Source organism: Jatropha curcas, chromosome 8 (genome assembly GCF_041381405.1).
Source record: "Jatropha curcas cultivar XTBG-Jc1 chromosome 8, XTBG_Jcur_1.0, whole genome shotgun sequence".
NCBI lineage: Eukaryota > Viridiplantae > Streptophyta > Magnoliopsida > Malpighiales > Euphorbiaceae > Jatropha > Jatropha curcas.
The window spans coordinates 28,475,488-28,494,484 of record NC_143158.1 but is presented as its reverse complement, the minus strand read 5'-3'; the positions used below and the strand labels follow the sequence as shown (position 1 = coordinate 28,494,484).

At 34.0% G+C, this 18,997-nt stretch overlaps 2 protein-coding genes across 2 annotated transcripts; one reads left to right on the top strand and one right to left on the bottom strand.

Annotated features, from left to right (window-relative positions):
• Window positions 1-1,271: 1,271 nt before the first annotated feature.
• On the bottom strand, window positions 1,272-12,901 carry LOC105639449 (Vps51/Vps67 family (components of vesicular transport) protein). Its single transcript, XM_012223528.4, has 6 exons — window positions 10,388-12,901; window positions 9,352-9,546; window positions 6,821-7,089; window positions 5,280-5,459; window positions 4,057-4,234; window positions 1,272-2,452 (listed from the first exon to the last, which is right to left on the bottom strand). Exons 1-6 carry the CDS (start codon window positions 12,605-12,607, stop codon window positions 2,279-2,281), a joined length of 3,216 nt encoding a protein of 1,071 aa, XP_012078918.1. The 5' UTR covers window positions 12,608-12,901; the 3' UTR covers window positions 1,272-2,278.
• A 2,966-nt stretch (window positions 12,902-15,867) lies between these two features.
• KOR2 (Six-hairpin glycosidases superfamily protein) lies at window positions 15,868-18,895 on the top strand. Its single transcript, XM_012223526.4, has 5 exons — window positions 15,868-16,802; window positions 17,007-17,311; window positions 17,397-17,994; window positions 18,100-18,272; window positions 18,374-18,895. The coding sequence occupies exons 1-5, from the start codon at window positions 16,409-16,411 to the stop codon at window positions 18,773-18,775; spliced, it is 1,872 nt and encodes a 623-aa protein (XP_012078916.1). The 5' UTR covers window positions 15,868-16,408; the 3' UTR covers window positions 18,776-18,895.
• Window positions 18,896-18,997: the final 102 nt, after the last annotated feature.

Genomic DNA, 18,997 nt, shown 5'->3' with positions numbered 1-18,997 from the left:
TTATTCATATTCATTCATGTGACATCAGATCCCTCCCTCCCCTAATTGACTATTCTTCCTCTCTTTCTCCCTTCTTGGAGTTTGGCACTTGCACGCTTTCCCACCCATCTAAGCTACATACATTACTCTTAAATATATTGAAAAGAAAAAAAGAGAAAGAAAAAGAAAAGACAATTGGAAGTGAGAACAAAAGAACATTTCAGCAGCAACATCTGTTTGATAACCCTTTTCTTCCTTAATTACGTGCTTTTTGTCTCCCTCCTTTGAAAATGTCAAAACGAATAAAATTAAATATATCCTTCTTTTCTTTCTTTCTTATATCATATGATCCAGCTAGCTAGCCAGCTACCTCAGCTTGCCACTTTTCCATATACGCATTTATTTATAGGATCCATCTCATTTGCCTCCTGCTGCTGCTGCTACTATTTATTTATTTTTCTCTTCTAATCCGTTGAATACTGTTCCGTAATAGTTATCAACTCCGCACATTATATTAAATTATATATATAACATAGATTAATCCTCATACACATGTGATGCTTTTGCCAAAGCGTTTGCCAAAGCATAATAAGCTTCGAGTATATGCATGAATTTGTCAAATCACTTTCGTTTGAGTTATATTGTTATTGATCACGGTTGTATTATTATACTATTTATATTTCAATATTAGTCATGTATAAAGGGTAAATACGAAAAGAAATATTTATTACTCTTTAAAATTATAAATTTGACAAATATTTTAGAATAAATTATTTTTTCAAAAATTGACAAGTATCGTGGAACAAGTATTTTAGAATAAATTTTTGTCATAAATATCATGAAACAAAACAGTCCTATATTAATATTTTAAATGATTATGTCCGAATTAAAATTTTATTTATAATTGTATTTTATATTTAAAAATCAAAATAATAATTTTGTTATTAATTCTAAAAATTAAAACTATGGTGGAGGTGGTGTGGGAGAAGAGATGAAGAAGGGAGGATAGGTAGAGAAATTAAACTCTAAGAGGATTAATTTCTAGTTATATTAAAATTCAATTTTTTTAAAAAAAATTAAATAAATTATATCATTTTTTTAAACGCCATACCACGTGGCAATTTGGCACGGGAAAATCATTTGAAACGGCTTCATTTTTCGTTTTACATAATTGAGGTTTAGACATTTATAAGTTACAATAGCTCAGACACAGGCAGAGCTCTAAGTTGAGAAATCACCGGTGAAATTAACCCTGTAAAAAGCAGAAGATCAAAGAATGCAAAAAAGGTCAATGTCTCAACCTAACAACATTATCATTTTTCATTTCTTCAGCATTAAACCACACGTGTATCACAACCTAAGCTTAATTCTACTCGGTCATGACCCTTTCTCGGTTTGTTTCTTAGTAATGCAGAAGTCATTGTTCCAAAGAAACACAAGTAACAAAAATGTGTAGGAGGTACATTTACCCTAACAGGAACAAATAAAATTATATCTAAAGCTAAAGCAAAAACAACTTAACGGGAAGACACCCAGTGGAGTGGGTCATTAATCTAGAGTCTAGACCCGTTTTCAACATCAAAACAAAATGCTTCTCCTCAAAAATCCTTTCTTCACCACATTCTGATTGAACGATGAGACCGGGATGCAGACCATATCCACCATATCCACCATACCCACCAAGCAAAAGTTCAATGCCCAAAGTTTTCTGCAAGATTAAGCCAACAAGTGCAAGAAAATATCTGTTGGGACAAGCCATGCGATCCACGCAAACCACATCTGCAGGAGTGGGAAACAAAACAAGACAGACCACTTTTAGTTATTCAGCTCCAATGCCATGACCTCAGATTAGATATAATTTCACTTAAACTTTACAGCTTCCCCGTTCTTTTTTATGATAGTTGTAGAGACAATAGTTCCTATATACAAGATAACTCCAGATGCAAACCTCATATTCTTCAAACCATGTTACTTTTATCACTTCATACACAATATAGATTGAGAAAAATATTTGCATCGTATCATTCCTACACGCGCTGTTTAAAATTCTTTATTTTCTATCTTTCTTCATATATATATAACCATTTCTCTATAGTCTCGCAGTGCCCCCTCTTGATTCACTAGTGAACCTTCTCATTCAATATCCATGTACCATAATGGATAACTTTTCCACAGGATCAAAGGTTATTTCAATCTCTGCGCCATAACATCCCTATGTTTGAGTATTTTCTTAGTGCTCTTTATTGGATAAAGTACGCAACTAAGTGGGAGAAAGAAGAGGACAGAAATTCAGTGGACATTAGAGGTCTGATCTGGTAGCAGTGAAGGATGAAAGAAGACCAGCAGCTTGAGCAGGTAAAATATCACCAAACGTTGACATGGCAGCAGCTGATCGGTCTTTGAATATGCCTACTTGCCCATCAGTTAATATGGACCCCAACTTTAGAGTGCTCTCTCCAAACCTGCTGCCAACCTGTCCATTACAAAGGAAATTGCAGTCACTGTGGCAATGATTGCTTACAAGGTAAACTATAAATGAATTAGAGAGCCAGATTAACCCAAGTTTGTAGACCAATTGAATTAAACAAACTGGGTACATATTTACAGAATAGAGAAGATAGGTTGCGTTCAGACTTCCCCATTACGAATCGATAAAGAAGAAAATTAAGCCTGCTTGTATTTTATCTTCTGAGACCAACTATTTTCTATAGGACTTACACTTTTTGTTGATAATCAAAACTCAAAGTGCATATTAACATTTTTTTTTTTTCATTTTAAACATCACTAATCATAATTTATACATAAGAACCTCATTGGAAATAAGAAGCCATATTTATATGTTTAGATTAAATTGTTAGATACACTTTGGAAATAAATTCTGGTTTTTGTCGACTTTTTAGTTGACTAACAAAAACAACTGCAAAATTGTAGCAGAAAACTATTTTTTTGAACGACAACAAAATAGAGGAACTATTTAACTATTTTGGAACAGGTCCTGACTTGTGAATTTCACTTAACTATAGGGACTAATTAATAATTCACCCCTTAGCTCTCCTACTTTAGTATCCCAGAAATTGTTCACAGCCACAAAACTTCTCCTCACTCTAACCGGCTCTAATTCCGTCTCTTAGCCTGATCTCCCTTATTTAAATCTTGAACTTAAATCTCATCAATTGCTCGAATTTGGCGCATCATAGAAGTATTGCAGTGTTAGTAGGCTGGTTGCTTAAAGATAATTAGAGGTTATTGATCTTACAAGTGGATTAAACAAGCTACAGATACAAAAGAAACTGGATACATAAATAAAGGATCCATGGGAGGATTTCAGTCTCCTATGTCTATGAGTGTTAAGGTCCCAAATTTGAATCTGGTTATTGGTATATGTGATTGGATTTAAAGATATTAGGGTTGTTAAGAGAGAATCATACAATTTTTAGGGCTCGCTAAAAGAGAACCTATGATCTTTTTAAGAGAGAACTCCACAAACTCCGAGTTTCCTGAACTCAAACCTTTGTTTAAAATTTTGGTTACATCGTTCTTCATTCCACAGCCTTTTAAGCAACCTAATGCAAAGCTAAGAAAAAACTACAGGCTTTGTTTACAATTCAGGGTTCAAATTGCTATTTTGTTATGTTGCACGGAAACTTTGTTTGGCTGCCGTTTCCACATTTCGGAAATGTTTCCTGCACAGAAACACTTGGAAACTCCTCGGAAATGTTTCGGAGCCGCTTCCATAAATTGAGAAATTTAGAAACACACTTCCCCTCTCTTAAATACGTCTCCATAAACTGGAAACTCTCAAAAACTCAATTCTGTAATTAAAATAAATACATAAATAAAAACAAATTCACAAAATATTTATTTTTTATGAGTATAGAACTTGTAATTCTTTTGGATATAATTAAATGTTGATTGGACTTGACTTCTATTGTATATATTTAATGGTTTATAATAATTTATTTTTTAATATTTATAAATATAACCCTACATTTTTCATATTTACATGTTTCCCCACGTTTCCGTTTCCTATGTTTTTAAAAATAAAAAAAGAGAGAAGTCTAACACAGAAAGTTGTACCTGCATAAAAGACTTCAAAATTGGTGCTGCTACACCAAAACTTGAGTTGTCATCCAAATCAATCTTTTGGGAGAACTCCCCGTTGGTGTAGGCTTTCCAAGAACTTCTTGAAGAGATATCATCTGAAGCTGCCGGAATAGATGGCTTAGCTGTTCCTCTTGAAGACAATGCTGGCGCACTGGGTAATTAAGATGAAAACAGAAGTAAAACACCCATTTTAAAACATAAAGATGAAATGTCAATTATGGTAAAATTGATAAGTTTTTGTCAATCTATAGAATATATGAATGGCAACTGAACCACGAGCACACAACTCAAACTGATTCAATTGCATTGGTTCAAAAATTCGTCAAACCATTAGGGGGCCTAAGTGAATAGGCCCTTTACAAGGCCAAGGTATAAGCTATTTAATGAAAAATAATGTGAAAGGGCTTCCATAGTATGTAAAGGCAGCGCCAGGCACATTTTTGTCAAATTGACATGGGACATTTCTCACATCACAATATTTAAAAGAGAAGGTACAGGGCTCCACTTTGCTGATTTGTCTCAAGCAGTTCATAATACCAGAATGGATCTACAACTCAACCTGCATTGGCGATTTCTTGGAAAAGATGGATAGTCTCAGTCATATTCACGGTGATAAATCTAGAACATCTAAGAACTGAACAAAAGAATACTTCTTTCACTGCGATGCTAATTCACATATTAACTGTAAATTCTACATCGACCCATAAAAAATACAACCATAAATTCAACAGGCATCATCTCAAAATTAGGAAGACAGAGTAATTTAATAATGTTAAGGATTCCAAATTCTCTTGGATAAAATTAGCAGATGATCTTTTCATGACACTTCAATAAGTGAACCTTTTTTTCTGTTTGAACACCTATAGCCAAATTTTTTGTCCCAATAAGAAGTAACATAGCAATTATTTTTGTTATTTAGTTCCTGCTGATATGGGGAATGATAACATATGGACTGGAAAATGACAGGAATACCTCCATTGTACATATGGAATAGAAGCAGAAAAGGCTTCAGTTTGTGGCCATGAGTCTTTATTCTTACTGTATTAGTATGAATAGACATTATGTTGGTTGACTGTAGAATTAGATACTAAAACTGAAACGGAATTGGACAAAAGAAAACTGAATTGGGTTTCGATTATGCTTTTTGTTCTACATACATCGCTCCTACTAATGAAAATTGCAAACGAAACATTTACCTGATTGGAAGGTATTTAAAACGAGGAACAGTAGAGCATCTCATGATATTTGACTCTGGATTAGAAGGCAGTTTCTGCACAGTATCTGTGTACATCCGATTCAGTTGCACAAGGAATCCAAAAAGAACTGCATGTCGTAGATATGACTGTCTCTCATTCTCCCAGAGGTATGGCTCATACCTTCAACGAATAAAATAAATCAGAAAACAGAGATATCCAAACACGCCTTAATCATTAAAGCTTCATGTAAATAATATGAAGGTGCATATCAAGGAAAAAAAACCCCTAAGTGTAACTTAATGACATAGGAAGACCAAGGAAAGATTGCATGAAATTCTGAAGCACAAGTAGGCAGTGTTAGAACATGTTCTTAAAGGGGCTTTCTAAGGACTTAAAAGTTCCTCACAAGTGTCCTAGAGTTCAAGGAGTCTCACCTATATCATCAAAAGAAGATGAAGAAAATCAGGTTCAGGGATGTTAAAGTAGTAAACAGTCTGCACTACAAACAGTACAGGGAATAGTTTTTGAAGAAAATATTGGACAAATTTGATGCTAATTGGTGTAAGATGATAAAGTAAACGAAAACTTCAGGGATTATTTTGATTAAAATTCTTAATTATGAAATTCAATTTTAAAAAAAAAATTCGTAAATGGAAAATTAGGATTTTAGTAAAGTTTATGGCCATTTACTATAATTGACTATGTAAAAATTTGTTTGCTCTCCCATCCTATATAGTATTTGGTCTATATAATTTCATAAATGGAAAATTAGGATTTTACTAAAGTTTAGGGCTATTTTTTATAATTAGACTATGCAAAAAGTTGTTTGCTTTCCCATACTATATAGTATTTGGTCTAATATTTTTCTTTTTTGGGGATAAATCGAACTTGTATTCTCATTCTTACGAGGATTAAAATCGTTTACCACCTCAACCAACGGCACAAAAATACTCATAAAATATGACAATTTTGCTCCTCTATGCCAAGAAAAATTTTCCTTTCGCCATTGCCAAACGTAATGGCATATATACAAAAAATAAATAGAAAAGTTTTTCCATGTTTTTGGAAGGATGGAGAAAAAATTTTGGGATATGAATTTTTTTTAAGATGCAAATAGTGTATCTAAAATGCTTAAACAAGCAATCTCATCTATAACCCTTACAATCTTTAAATTAACTTCCAAAATCACAAGAATTCAACAATATTAAAGTGGAATAGATCCAAATAGGATATAATTATATGCTCTTTCCAGTTGTGGAATGTCTCATTTCCAATTTCCAGCATGGCCTCAAAACATGACCTTCAAAAACAGAATGCCACCAATGATTCTAACGCCAAAAAATAATGGTAATACCCAAAACACTTATCATTCTTCAAAATTGCATCATGACTCGTGAGCAAGAGATACTCACAACCATTAAACCAAGGGCTAATTGCTACCCTCACATATATTAAAGTTCAGGATATAAGATAATAGTTTCCACACTTCTTTTACACCTTTAAAAGAAGTTTCATTTCTGAATCAAGAGAAAGAAACTTACGTGAGCCAGTCTATTGGATCCAAATTTTGTGAAAAATGATTGATTAACCCATCAATGCGTGCTCTAAAGACTGACTTCATTTGTTTTTGTTCCTGCTTCCTTCTAAAAGAAATCTTCACCGCAGGACTTTTAGATAAATCCTCAGTAATATTGGTATCACCCCCCGAGAGAACATCTGCAGCAAATTTCAGATCTAACAGAATTTGCAGAACTCCTTTCTCTGACACTTGAGATACATGAGAAAGGAAGTCCTCGTAAATTTCAATAAGCTGCATGAAATATTAGAATTGAAGATAGTAATTATTATCCAATCTTAGGGCAAATAATTTTCTTTGAACATACTGAACCACCACATACGACAATAGAAATAAATGCCAGAGGAAGAAATATGATAAGATGTAACTGAAGGGAAAAGAGCAATATATGAAATCAAAAATTTGACCACTTTGAACTGAAGCAAATGACAAGCAACTACAAGTAGAAAAGAACAATAATTCAGCCTCAAAATACAGGGAACTGTTTCGATTCTTCAGAAGATGATATGAATTGGATAAATGGACTGGGTAAGAAACCCAAAGAGTGAAAACTAGCTATCAGAAAATACCAATTAGGGAAAATCATAATCTTATCCTTGTAGTTGGCCAAAAAGTTACTACATTGTCCCTTTATATTGAAAAAACAGAATACTTTGTCCCCATGTTTTTCTCCCTTTATACGCTTTTGTCCTCTCCAAAAAAAATCCACATTTTGCCCTTAATTGCCTTGCTAAAGGGCAGAAATACACCTAATCCCTCTCTACCCTTAAACCTTTCTCCCTCAAAAAATCATGGAAGCTTGAGCTGCGATTAATGGAAATGAAGGTTGCAATGGTGGGCTTTGGTGATGAAGATGATAGAGATTCGGGTGTGAGTGGGGTTCAAGGGTATTTCTGTCTTCTTACATGGCACTTTAACAGCAAAAGTTGAAGTTTTTTTAATAGAAGGAGAATAGTGTATAATGGTAGAAACGATGGAGACAGAGTAGTCTATTTTTCAAAACAAAGGACAAAGTACTAACTTTTGGCAAAATACAGGGACAATTATAACTTCCCTATAAATTATGATCCACCTTATAAAAAAAAAACTTGATAAGCAGCAAACAAGTTACTATGAAAGAAAAGGGACACAACAAAGAAAATAAGCAGCAAAGGTAGAAATCAAGTAGAAGTTGCATAACTGGCACAACAAACTTTTCTTTGTTCAAAAGCCAACGCAAGGTGTGAAGCAAGGCAACATTCTCTTCAACATGACAAAATGATACTTCATAGTCACTTGAGAATCTTGTGGGGGCAGAGCTTTGCTTGGGATGAAATAGAAAGCTTTTACTATTAAAAAAGAAACAAAATCAAAGAAAATAAATTTCAGTAGTTATTAATTTTTATTGGACTTGTCAAAGGTTGAGGCAGAACTATTTGCTGGAAAGTTGTCGCCAAGGATCTACTGTCTTTGGATATTAGTTAGAATAAAACTATGAACAGAATAGATTGGGGCAAAAAATTCATGTCGCAAACCCTAGTTAGTTGTTGTTCCCTAATTTATGCTTTGTCCTATTTATTAATATATCAAATGATTTTCAAATTTCCCTTCAAAATTTTTTTTTTTTTACAAAAACCATTTCAAATTATTTCTGACTTATACTTTGCTTTGCACGGATATTAATTTGCGGATTTTGAAACAAAGGATTCATATAGCCAACCCCAACTTTTGGGACTTAAGGCTTGGTTGTTATTGTTGTTGTATTATTTTATTACTTGGGCAGTCTGGGCATTATGTCTAAGGTATTCCAAGCCTCAGATTCATAATAGTCATACCTCATAAGTTCCAGACTGAACCAGGGGTGAAACCCTCTGTTGAAACCCAATATTTTACTGGGTTGGCTGGACAGGGCCCTGTGTCGATGAACACCTCTAACTATTGTTGTTATGAAGTAGAGGAACTAGAAATTAGTCACACTTAAAATTCTCTTTTTTTAATGAGATAAAAGAAGTAGTTTCACTATCCCAGAAGAGAAACCAAAGTATGCTTTCCTCCTAAAAAAGACACAAGAAACTAACAATCCTCCAATCTGTTTAAAATTAAACCTTAATCATACAAAACACTAATCCAAAACACTCTTAGTCACCAACAACAACAATAAAGCCTTAGTCACCAAAAAACCATAATAAAAATTTTGCTGTTTAAAATTAAACCAGCATATTATTACTTCATAAGACATCCTGCTTCTACATAAGAATGATTAAACGTTACAACAAGAGAAAAAAAAACACAGAAAACCTTAAACAGAAACCCTAATGCAACAATGCACCCTAATCACGTGTAAACAGCTAAAGTGCTCAAGATAAGAATAGATGATAAGGATACAGTCAAATAAGATATACAAGCACGCATCATACAAGTGTACCAGCTGGTGAATGGTGAGCATGCATGTGCATGTGCGTCTTGAAATAGAATCTGTGGAATACATAAAATTAGATGTCCAGTTAAGTAGCATACCTTTTCCAGCAGTCTTAATGCAAACTTTTGCAGAATAGATTTGTCAAGTACATGTCCCCCAATCCTATGGATTTCCTCACATGCTCGGAACAGAAAAGAAATTATATAGAGAGAAGGCATGGACGGAAGTGAGATCTTCATTTCAGATTGGTTCTCATCAGATTGATCATGCTTGACGACTGTCTCATCCCAGCCCTGACAAACACTCAGGAGATGATAAAACTTAATATACTTTTGAGCCACATGCACACCATGAAATATAGAATACAATAAACAATAAACAATAAATTCCTTAGGTTATCCTATATGAAATTAATCAAGCAGAAGATTCTATTTAGCATATCACTTAGAATTAGGTACTTTTTCCAAGAGAACTGACCATAAATATACACCCATGTATCTACTGACACACTAAGCCAGCCCCCATGTTTTACTGATGAGTCACTTGCCATGTTCATTTACAAGAACATTATTTTATGCCTCTCTATGTGTTTACGCACATATTTGCATGCAGGCATGTATATATTTGTTGAAAAAGAAAGTAAAAGATCCAAATTTCTAAAAATGGCACAGAAATTTATCTTCCTACATCCCTCAACACTTAAGTATAAATTTTCACTCTAAATGGATCCCCACAAACACTGGCTAAGAATAATGAACATAAAAGTAAAATGTAAATTTCAAATAGCATACTGCAATTTAGTAAAAATACAAAAGGAAACAGAGAAAGATAAGAGAGGGAAATGAAGTATTTTAAGCAGCATTAAGAGGAAGGACATAAAATAGCAATCATTATGTTCCCCATGTAAAGCTTTTGTTTCAGAATGAAAACTTCTCTGGCTTCACTTTTATGGCCTACGTTAATTCCATATAATATGCTTCATATTATTATCACCTCAAACACAACTAGCACTAAATTCAATTACTATAATCTGCAATAGCATATGTCCACTTGCAATTCTGAACAAATATATATATGCCATGAAAAAGTCAAAAGAAAATGATAACTAACTTGACCAGCAAGACCACCACTTACCCTCAAAGGGATTGTCGCTGACAACCCATCATCCTTACCAAGATCCCGAGCAAGAATAGTTGAAAGTTCATCAGATAACCAATATATCCACAAATTGTGAGCTCTGATGCAAAGATCCCTGGTAGTTCTGGCTAGTTCTTCAAGTTTTGGGCTTGCATTTTCATTTGCTCCAAGCAAAGCTGCAATAGCAGAGGAAGTCTGTCGTCTAGAGCCAGAGGGCATTTGCCTGCTTTGACCATCAGCACTAGGACAATCAGTGACCACTCTAGATTGCCTCAACACAGATGGCAACTTATCAAACACTTGAGCCATGGTATCCTTTGCCCAAAACCTTGGAGGACCAAGTATGACTTGAATGTGTTTTGTGTGGTTCTGAAACGCAAACAACAGCCTCCCAATAAAGAGAGATCTCTCAACAACTATAGCAGGAGGCACGGATTGATTTCCACTGCTGGTATTTCCCATGGCAGAGAATAAATTATCAAGATCGCTCTTTAGCTCTGCCAATATGGATGACATGCTATCATAACATTTATCTTGTAGAAAAGGTCCCAAATCTTTCAACCTGACTACTGCCTTTGGAGATTCTAAGAAACTGAGCATATCCTCGAGAACATTTTGACAGCGGCTATCCACTGCATCTTTAATACAACTAACTTCAGGGCCAAAATAGGCACTGAGACAACTTTGGAAATCATTTTCTTCAGGTGATGCCTTGTGACCTAATACTGGATTATACTTCTTTGCATTGGGTTCAATGAACCAAACCCCACCACCTGTGGAAGGTCTGTTCAAGTAAGCCTGAAAATCGACATGTTCACCAGGTGTCTCTCCAATTGCACAAATGGAGTCCTCCACATTGATACCTCTTGCCAAATCCTCAAATGCAGAGGCGATAATGGTTTTCATCCTCTTAACAAAAGCATCTTCAAATATCTCATCCCAGAGATCTGAGTCATCTTCTAGAACTAACTCCCGGATCCTACTCCAAGGCAACTCAATCTCTGATCCAAAAACACTCTTGAGCCAGTCCAAACTCCCCTGCAAAACTTGTTTACTGTCCATGGTCTCTCTTATTAACTTTTCAGCCAATGCAAGCTCTCCACCAGTGGCAATAGAATCAATCAGGTGCTTGCCATTAATCTTACTGACAACCACTCCACCACAGTCTCTCAACCAAGTCATACAAGTCCTTGCGATGTACTCTTTATCAAGAGTGACTATTACAGACTCCAGTTTTTCCCTAAACAATTTCCACAACCTCACCTCCCCATCTGGATAAGGAATTCCACCGAACAATTGAGAGGCGGGAGGAGAACACAAGATAACTTTGTAAAACAGAGGCATATCATTCAAAACTTGCAAAAATAGCTCGCCTACTTGCCCTATACTAACCTGAATGATCTTCAAAAATTCACAAAACACAGAAACCACAGCCTCGCCTAAGGCAGCATTATTATCATTACAGCCAAAAGCAGCTAATTTCTGTAAAATCCAAGACCTTCTAGTATCTAGAAACAAACTAAGTACCTGCTTGGGGTCTAATTCATCAATGACAGCAACTGCAGCCAAAGCATCAGCATAGGCCCCAACGTCGAGGTCCGGATCCAACAACCTCTCGTGACTCCGCTGTGAAATCTGGGCCTTGAAGCTCTCAACGATCTGCCACTGATGTTGCAAAAGAGGAAAATTGGATAAGATCTTGGTGTGATCCCATTCAGCATTAGCATTGTTGGCCTGCATAAGATTGTAGTGCACGTGCTTGGCACGAATATATCTTCCGGCCGCTTCCAGAAACATGGACTCATCGAGGCATCCCCAGATGTTCTCAGGAGTGTCAACTAAATACTTGACGCGACAGGCGATCCCGTAGATTCGGATGCGGACGGGGTTAGAGTTGGTAAATTTGGGGGTTTCTGATACAGGAGATGAAGAGAGGGAGAGAATGTTACTTTGGATAGAAGCTACATTAGAAGAGATGGACTCGCACGAAGACTTCATGAGGACGATTGAGTCGGCGGAGTCAATGAGGTCTCTGTAGCGGTTTCCGACCAATTGGCGGAGCTCCTCCTTCTTGTCCTGAATCTGTTTTCTTGTTGTGGCTTCCACATTCCGAATTTGGGAAATCGGTTTCGAACGGAATAGTGCCTCCGCATCTCGGTAACCTCCACCGCTAAGTGTGGCAGAGCGGTCGTCGGCAGAGACAGACGATACAGTCATGATCAATGGTTGAATACTCGGATATAAAAATTCACAACCATCTATCAGTTTCCGTCGCTCAGTTGCATGAGTTTGTTCTCTTTTGTTTGTATTAGCATACAGAAGAAAAAATTTAGATCTGGGGGATCCAAAAGTGCTAAAAGAGAATTCGAACTGCGACCTTCACCTTGTTGCTGTCTCTGATCGCCAACAACTGCAAGGTAGAAGAAGATAAAATGCTTCCAGTTGCACAAAGGTACAATATGTGTACTTGTAAAGTAAATTCGAAGGCTTATGCAGCTGTGCTGTATAGAAATCAGCTAGTGTTCGATGTGAGTCCTGTGACAAAAATGTTTTTCTAAATTTTTTTTTTTCAAATTTTGTCTGCCGGCAGATTAATAAAATTTCGTTAATATAATTAAATTATAATTTTTATTTTTTTTACATGCTCTTATATGAGTATTTCATTAAAATTAAATCAATTATATTAAATTATTATTAAAGTCAATTAATTATAATAATATTTATCAATTAGTTACAGTATCTTAATTTTAATTTTATTTATATCGATATTTAATTAATGACTAGTTTTTTTATGAAATGCATTGTATGTTGACTTTACTCGTTATATACTGATTCAATTTTGTTATTTATATAATATTAAAGTATAAATTCTTATTTAGATTAAAAATAAATACTATAATTAATTAATATTGCACTTTATATATAGAATGGATTTTTTAACATGTCTTATATTATAACATCTAATTGAAAAGAAAATAATGTTTTTCCTTCTCCCTTTAATAAAAAAATATAATTTTATTGTTAATTAATTATATAAAATCACTGCAAATTTACATTTATCATACTATAAAAAAATTTTCTATAATTTGGTGATGCTAATAAATTAAGATTTTTTCTGAATAACCTCAATATAAAATATAACTTTGATCTCTACATTAATTATCTTTGCGGGCTGAAATTTTATCAATATTTTGGACCATGTCTTTATACAAAATCAAAGATAAATTGCTCCACTTGGGAATCAATATATTGGTAATGAAATGTACTTTTTCAAGTTTAAAGAATATATAAATGAGATTAAATTCAAAATTTACAAAGTCGTATCTAAAAAATATTTGAAAAACATTAAAATTTGAAATGTTTAATTATCTTTATATCTATTTAAAATAATGAAAAAAAACATATCCAATTAAATCATAGAAAAATTAAATAAAATTTTATAAATTTCAAAAAGAAAAGAATAAAACATTGAATAAAAAAAGAGTTCTTGAATTTTCTCTCTATTTCATTTTTAATATGGAAAAGCTGAAAATAAAAATGATAGCAAATTCAAATAATTATAGTCTATTTTTTCAAAAAGATTTCATTAGACTAAAAAGGGAAAAACTCTCTTTTTTTATATTAGTTAAATACTATAATTTCATACTTTCATTGTTTTTGTTAAATTTAAAAAATTTTTAAATATAATAATATGTAAATTATCCAAATAAGTACACACTATCCTCTTCAAAAAAAAAAAAATCAAAAAGAAATAATATATTTAAAAATTTATTTTACTTGCATTGAAATTAACTAATAGAGTCTAATAATAAAGTGTTTAATCACATTTTTAAAAATTCAAAACATAATAAATTAAAATAATTTAAATTCCATTTTCAATAGTTGAATTAAAGTTTTTTATTTACCTCTTAAAAACAGAATCTATTTTTTTCGATTAAAAGCATTAAAAAAAACAACTAAAAATAATCTTTAAAATGATAAATAGACTTATTTTCTCCGATTCAAATGCATAAAAAATTAATTAAAGTGATATAGAAAGGAATTCAAATCTTTTTAAATAATGAAATTAAAATTGAAAAATATAATATTAAATTTTTCCACTTGGAATTGATCTTGATAAAATAATTATAATAGATACATGAAATGTATAATATGTATTTAGCTCTAACATTTGATTTAAATCCTAAATCGAATAAAACTAAAAGCATATATAATAAATAAATGAATTTTTAATTTTCATGTATAGCCTTATTATATAACATTAAAATAATTAAAAATAAAATATACATATATAGTTAACATTAATTGTCTATAAAGCATAATATTTAAAATAAAATTTAATCTGTATATAGTTAACATTAATTATCTATTAACCATCATATTTAAAATAAAATTTAATTGATCATTAATAATATTATTTTTTAAAATATTTTAAATTTCATTGAGGGAATTATCGTAACGTTAATTATTTATTAAACATAATATTCAAAATAAAATTTAATTATTCACTAATAAGGTTATTTTAAAACATTTAAAATTTTACTAAGGGCATTGTAGGTAATTTTATTTTTCCCTCTCATTTTCACTTTTATACGTAGTATAGGCATGTGATAATTTGACTAATATATTTATCAAGAAAGGAACATATTAATAAGGTAAAGTAGTGGAAACGATTCGTCTTTTAATCAAGAGGTTAATTTTTTTTGTTGTTATTTTAAGAAAGAGCAAGAAAGGGTTAAATTTATATTCAAATAATAATTATATTTTTAGCATATGAACTATTAATCACATTATTTAATAAGTTTTTAAAATTAAAATTTTATCTTGAAGATAATACAGAAAAAAAAATGATAATTCATCCAAAACTTATCAATTACTTAACAACAAGAATCCAGATAATGTATCTACACGCTAGTCTGTTGAAGTTTTGAACTATGCAATCTCTAAAACTCGAACCACCCTCTTTTTCCATTTCTAGAATGACAGTAGCAGTACAGCATTAGAATGAAAAGGACATATATATAATTCTTTTGACCATAATTAATCAATACTACTAATTAAGATTAAGATAGTGGGCTGTGCTGTTATAAATTACAAATAAACAATTCGATCACAGCTGTAGATATGACAGGTTCATCCACTGTTATTTTTTCTTTTCAAATGCTAATTTGGAACGAATTGACTTGTCCAAACTTCCATTTATAGATTAAATTAATAAAAATTAAAATTTTAATTGGAACATGATATTTTTTACTGTATATCGAAAAAAAAATATATAAATAACTTTTAACGAAGTTTTTATTTTCATCGGTTGTATCCTGCAAACATTTTTCAATTTGGAACAAACTATACGAGCATTTCTATAGAGAGTTTGTTAGAAAGCTGTGGCCGAACGTTTGAAAAATTCAAGATTCAACGTTTGTAGTTGCATTAGATATTATTATTGTATTAAAGAAAATTTGAAAGCCTAATCATAACTAACGTGCAAGCACATTGCTTTGATTAGGGCTTCGTTTTTAGTTTTTTAAATATGAAGAAAGTGAAATGGAGAAGAAAACTCAGAAACAAAAACAATGGACAAGAAAAACGACACGCACACTACGCGTAATACAAATATCTGACTTTGGAGTTTGAACGTAAGGACGTATGCTAGAAAGTCACCTCTGATCATAACCAAACCAGCTACAGCTAGCTTCTCATTTTCTTTCTTTCTTTGAGAAATAGTAAAATACCGAAGCCTTCCTTAAACATCACATTCACATTCATCAAGTCAACTCTTTTTTCTCTCTCTCTGCTCTCTTCATGGATTACATACAGGAATTTCTTTGGAATATTAAGTAGTTAGAGAGAGACGCGGGCATAGAATTTCCCCCAGAAAGTTCTGTATTGCCCGTGGCCAGCATATAACAAGTCAGTCAACCTCTCATTTCTGATCATCTTTTACTGCTTGATGATTTTCAATTAACGATCATCCATCGTCTTCTTTTTCCTGGATCAAATTAAGAAAGAAGGAGAAAAATGCATTCTGGGAATAACTGGGGAGGATCTTTCGAGATAATCAATGGAGCAGAATCAACAACAGAAGACGAGAGAAGCCGGAACATGGAATGGGACAGAGGGGCCCTTCAATCTCAACAGCAACGCTACCATAATAATCTCGACGAAACACAACAGAGTTGGTTATTGTACCCACAAGAAACCAAAAAGAAAAAATATGTGGACTTCGGCTGTATAGTTTGCAGCCGCAAGGCCTTGAAGTGGACGGTTTATTCCATTCTTATTGCGTTTCTAGTGATTGCGCTGCCTACCATCATTGCCAAGACTTTGCCCAAGCACAAGTCCCATCCCCCTCCTCCTGACAATTACACTCTTGCGCTCCACAAGGCCCTCCTCTTTTTCAATGCCCAGAGATGTAAGTTGAATAATTTTCTTTTACATTCTTCCATTGCCATCAATTAATTAGCAACAATGAAATTAAAACTTGTAGCTTGCCGGCCAGGACTAAAAATATGTATAACTTATAAGAACAGCTGTCTGGGAACAGAGGAAATATTGATAGATGAAACTCCTTAATCAGCAACAAACATTTTTAACAAAATGTGAGATGCATGTGCAGCTGGAAAATTGCCCAAGAATAATGGGATACCATGGAGAGGGGATTCAGGGCTTCAGGATGGAAACGATACAGATTACAAGGGAGGGCTTGTAGGTGGATACTATGATGCTGGAGACAATGTCAAGTTCAACTTTCCAATGTCATTTACTATGACAATGTTGAGCTGGAGTCTCATAGAATATAATCACAAATATCATGCCATTGGTGAGTATGACCATATGCGAGATCTCATCAAGTGGGGTACTGATTACTTGCTCTTGACATTTAACTCCACTGCTACCAGAATTGACAAAATTTACTGTCAGGTGAAATCTTTTAGTCTTTAATATAATGTAATTTGATTTTATATTTCCTCAAAAATAATAATGATAAATTTTATGTTATATATAGGTTGGTGGATCTCTAAATGGTTCTACGACACCCGATGATCATTACTGCTGGGAGAGACCAGAAGACATGGACTACAGGCGACCTTCCATATCCGTTACAGCCGGCCCAGACCTTGCAGGGGAAATGGCAGCAGCCTTAGCAGCCGCCTCAATAGTGTTCCGAGACAATAATGCTTACTCTAAAAAGCTTGTAAAAGGCGCAGAAACTGTCTTTGCTTTTGCGAGGGAATCTGGAAGACGCAGAACGTACTCTCGCGGACAACCTTACATCGAACCTTTCTACAACTCCACTGGCTATTACGATGAGTACATGTGGGGGGCTGCGTGGCTGTACTATGCCACAGGAAATGTTACCTATATTTCACTGGCAACCAACCCAGGCATCCCTAGGAACTCCAGGGCATTTTTCGTGACTCCAGACAGAAGCGTGCTGAGTTGGGATAACAAGTTACCTGCAGCCATGCTGCTGTTGACCAGGTTGAGGATATTCTTGAGTCCAGGATACCCTTATGAGGACATGTTGCGGATGTATCACAATGTCACTGTTCTGAATATGTGTTCTTATCTTCAGGAATTCCATGTCTTCAACTGGACTAAAGGTGCATTGCATATATATCATATATATTATGTAACTTGAACTGAATTGATTATGTGCAGCTCTTTCTTAAATAAGTATTTAATTTGTCTATGTTCGTCATCTGCAGGGGGATTGATCCAACTGAACCATGGAAGGCCACAGCGTCTTCAGTATGTGGCTAATGCTGCCTTCTTGGCATCACTTTTTGTTGATTATATGAATGCCTCTGGTATTCCCGGATTCGTTTGCGGTCCTAAATTTGTTCTATTGGATGAACTTCAGACTTTCGCCAACTCTCAGGTACATATGCACTTCAATACAGTTTCAAGTTTGCTTTACATGTATTTTCCAGCCGACTCAGCCTAGTTCTGATTTGTGGTATTTGCTTTTGATACATGCAGATAGACTACATTCTAGGTAAAAATCCCATGAATATGAGCTACGTGGTGGGTTATGGCACGAAGTTTCCCAGACATGTGCATCACCGCGGGGCATCAATACCCCATGATAAGAACAGGTACTCGTGCAAAGGTGGATGGAAGTGGCGTGACACTCGTAACCCCAATCCCAATAACATAACAGGAGCCATGGTTGGAGGACCTGATAGGTTCGACAAGTTCCATGATGTGCGGAGCAATTATAACTCCAGTGAGCCAACTTTAGCTGGAAATGCTGGTCTAGTTGCTGCACTTGCCTCCCTAACTAGCAGCGGTGGCTTTGGCATTGACAAAAATACCATATTCTCAGCAGTTCCACCACTCTATCCCCAGAGCCCACCACCTCCTCCACCCTGGAGGCCTTGAGCTGCTGATGAAATGATTCTTATGGTTAGAATAGAGCTTTTAACGTACCTGATCTCCTGTGAGTTTGGTTCTACAACTGCTGTCTATAAATTTGAGAATATATATAATGAGTTTCATTCATCTGGAATATTCTGATACTTGCAGCTTCACATGCATACCCTTCTAATCAGTCTCGAGTGGAGAGCACCTATCCTATTTCTCTTATGTATATTTTTGAAATAA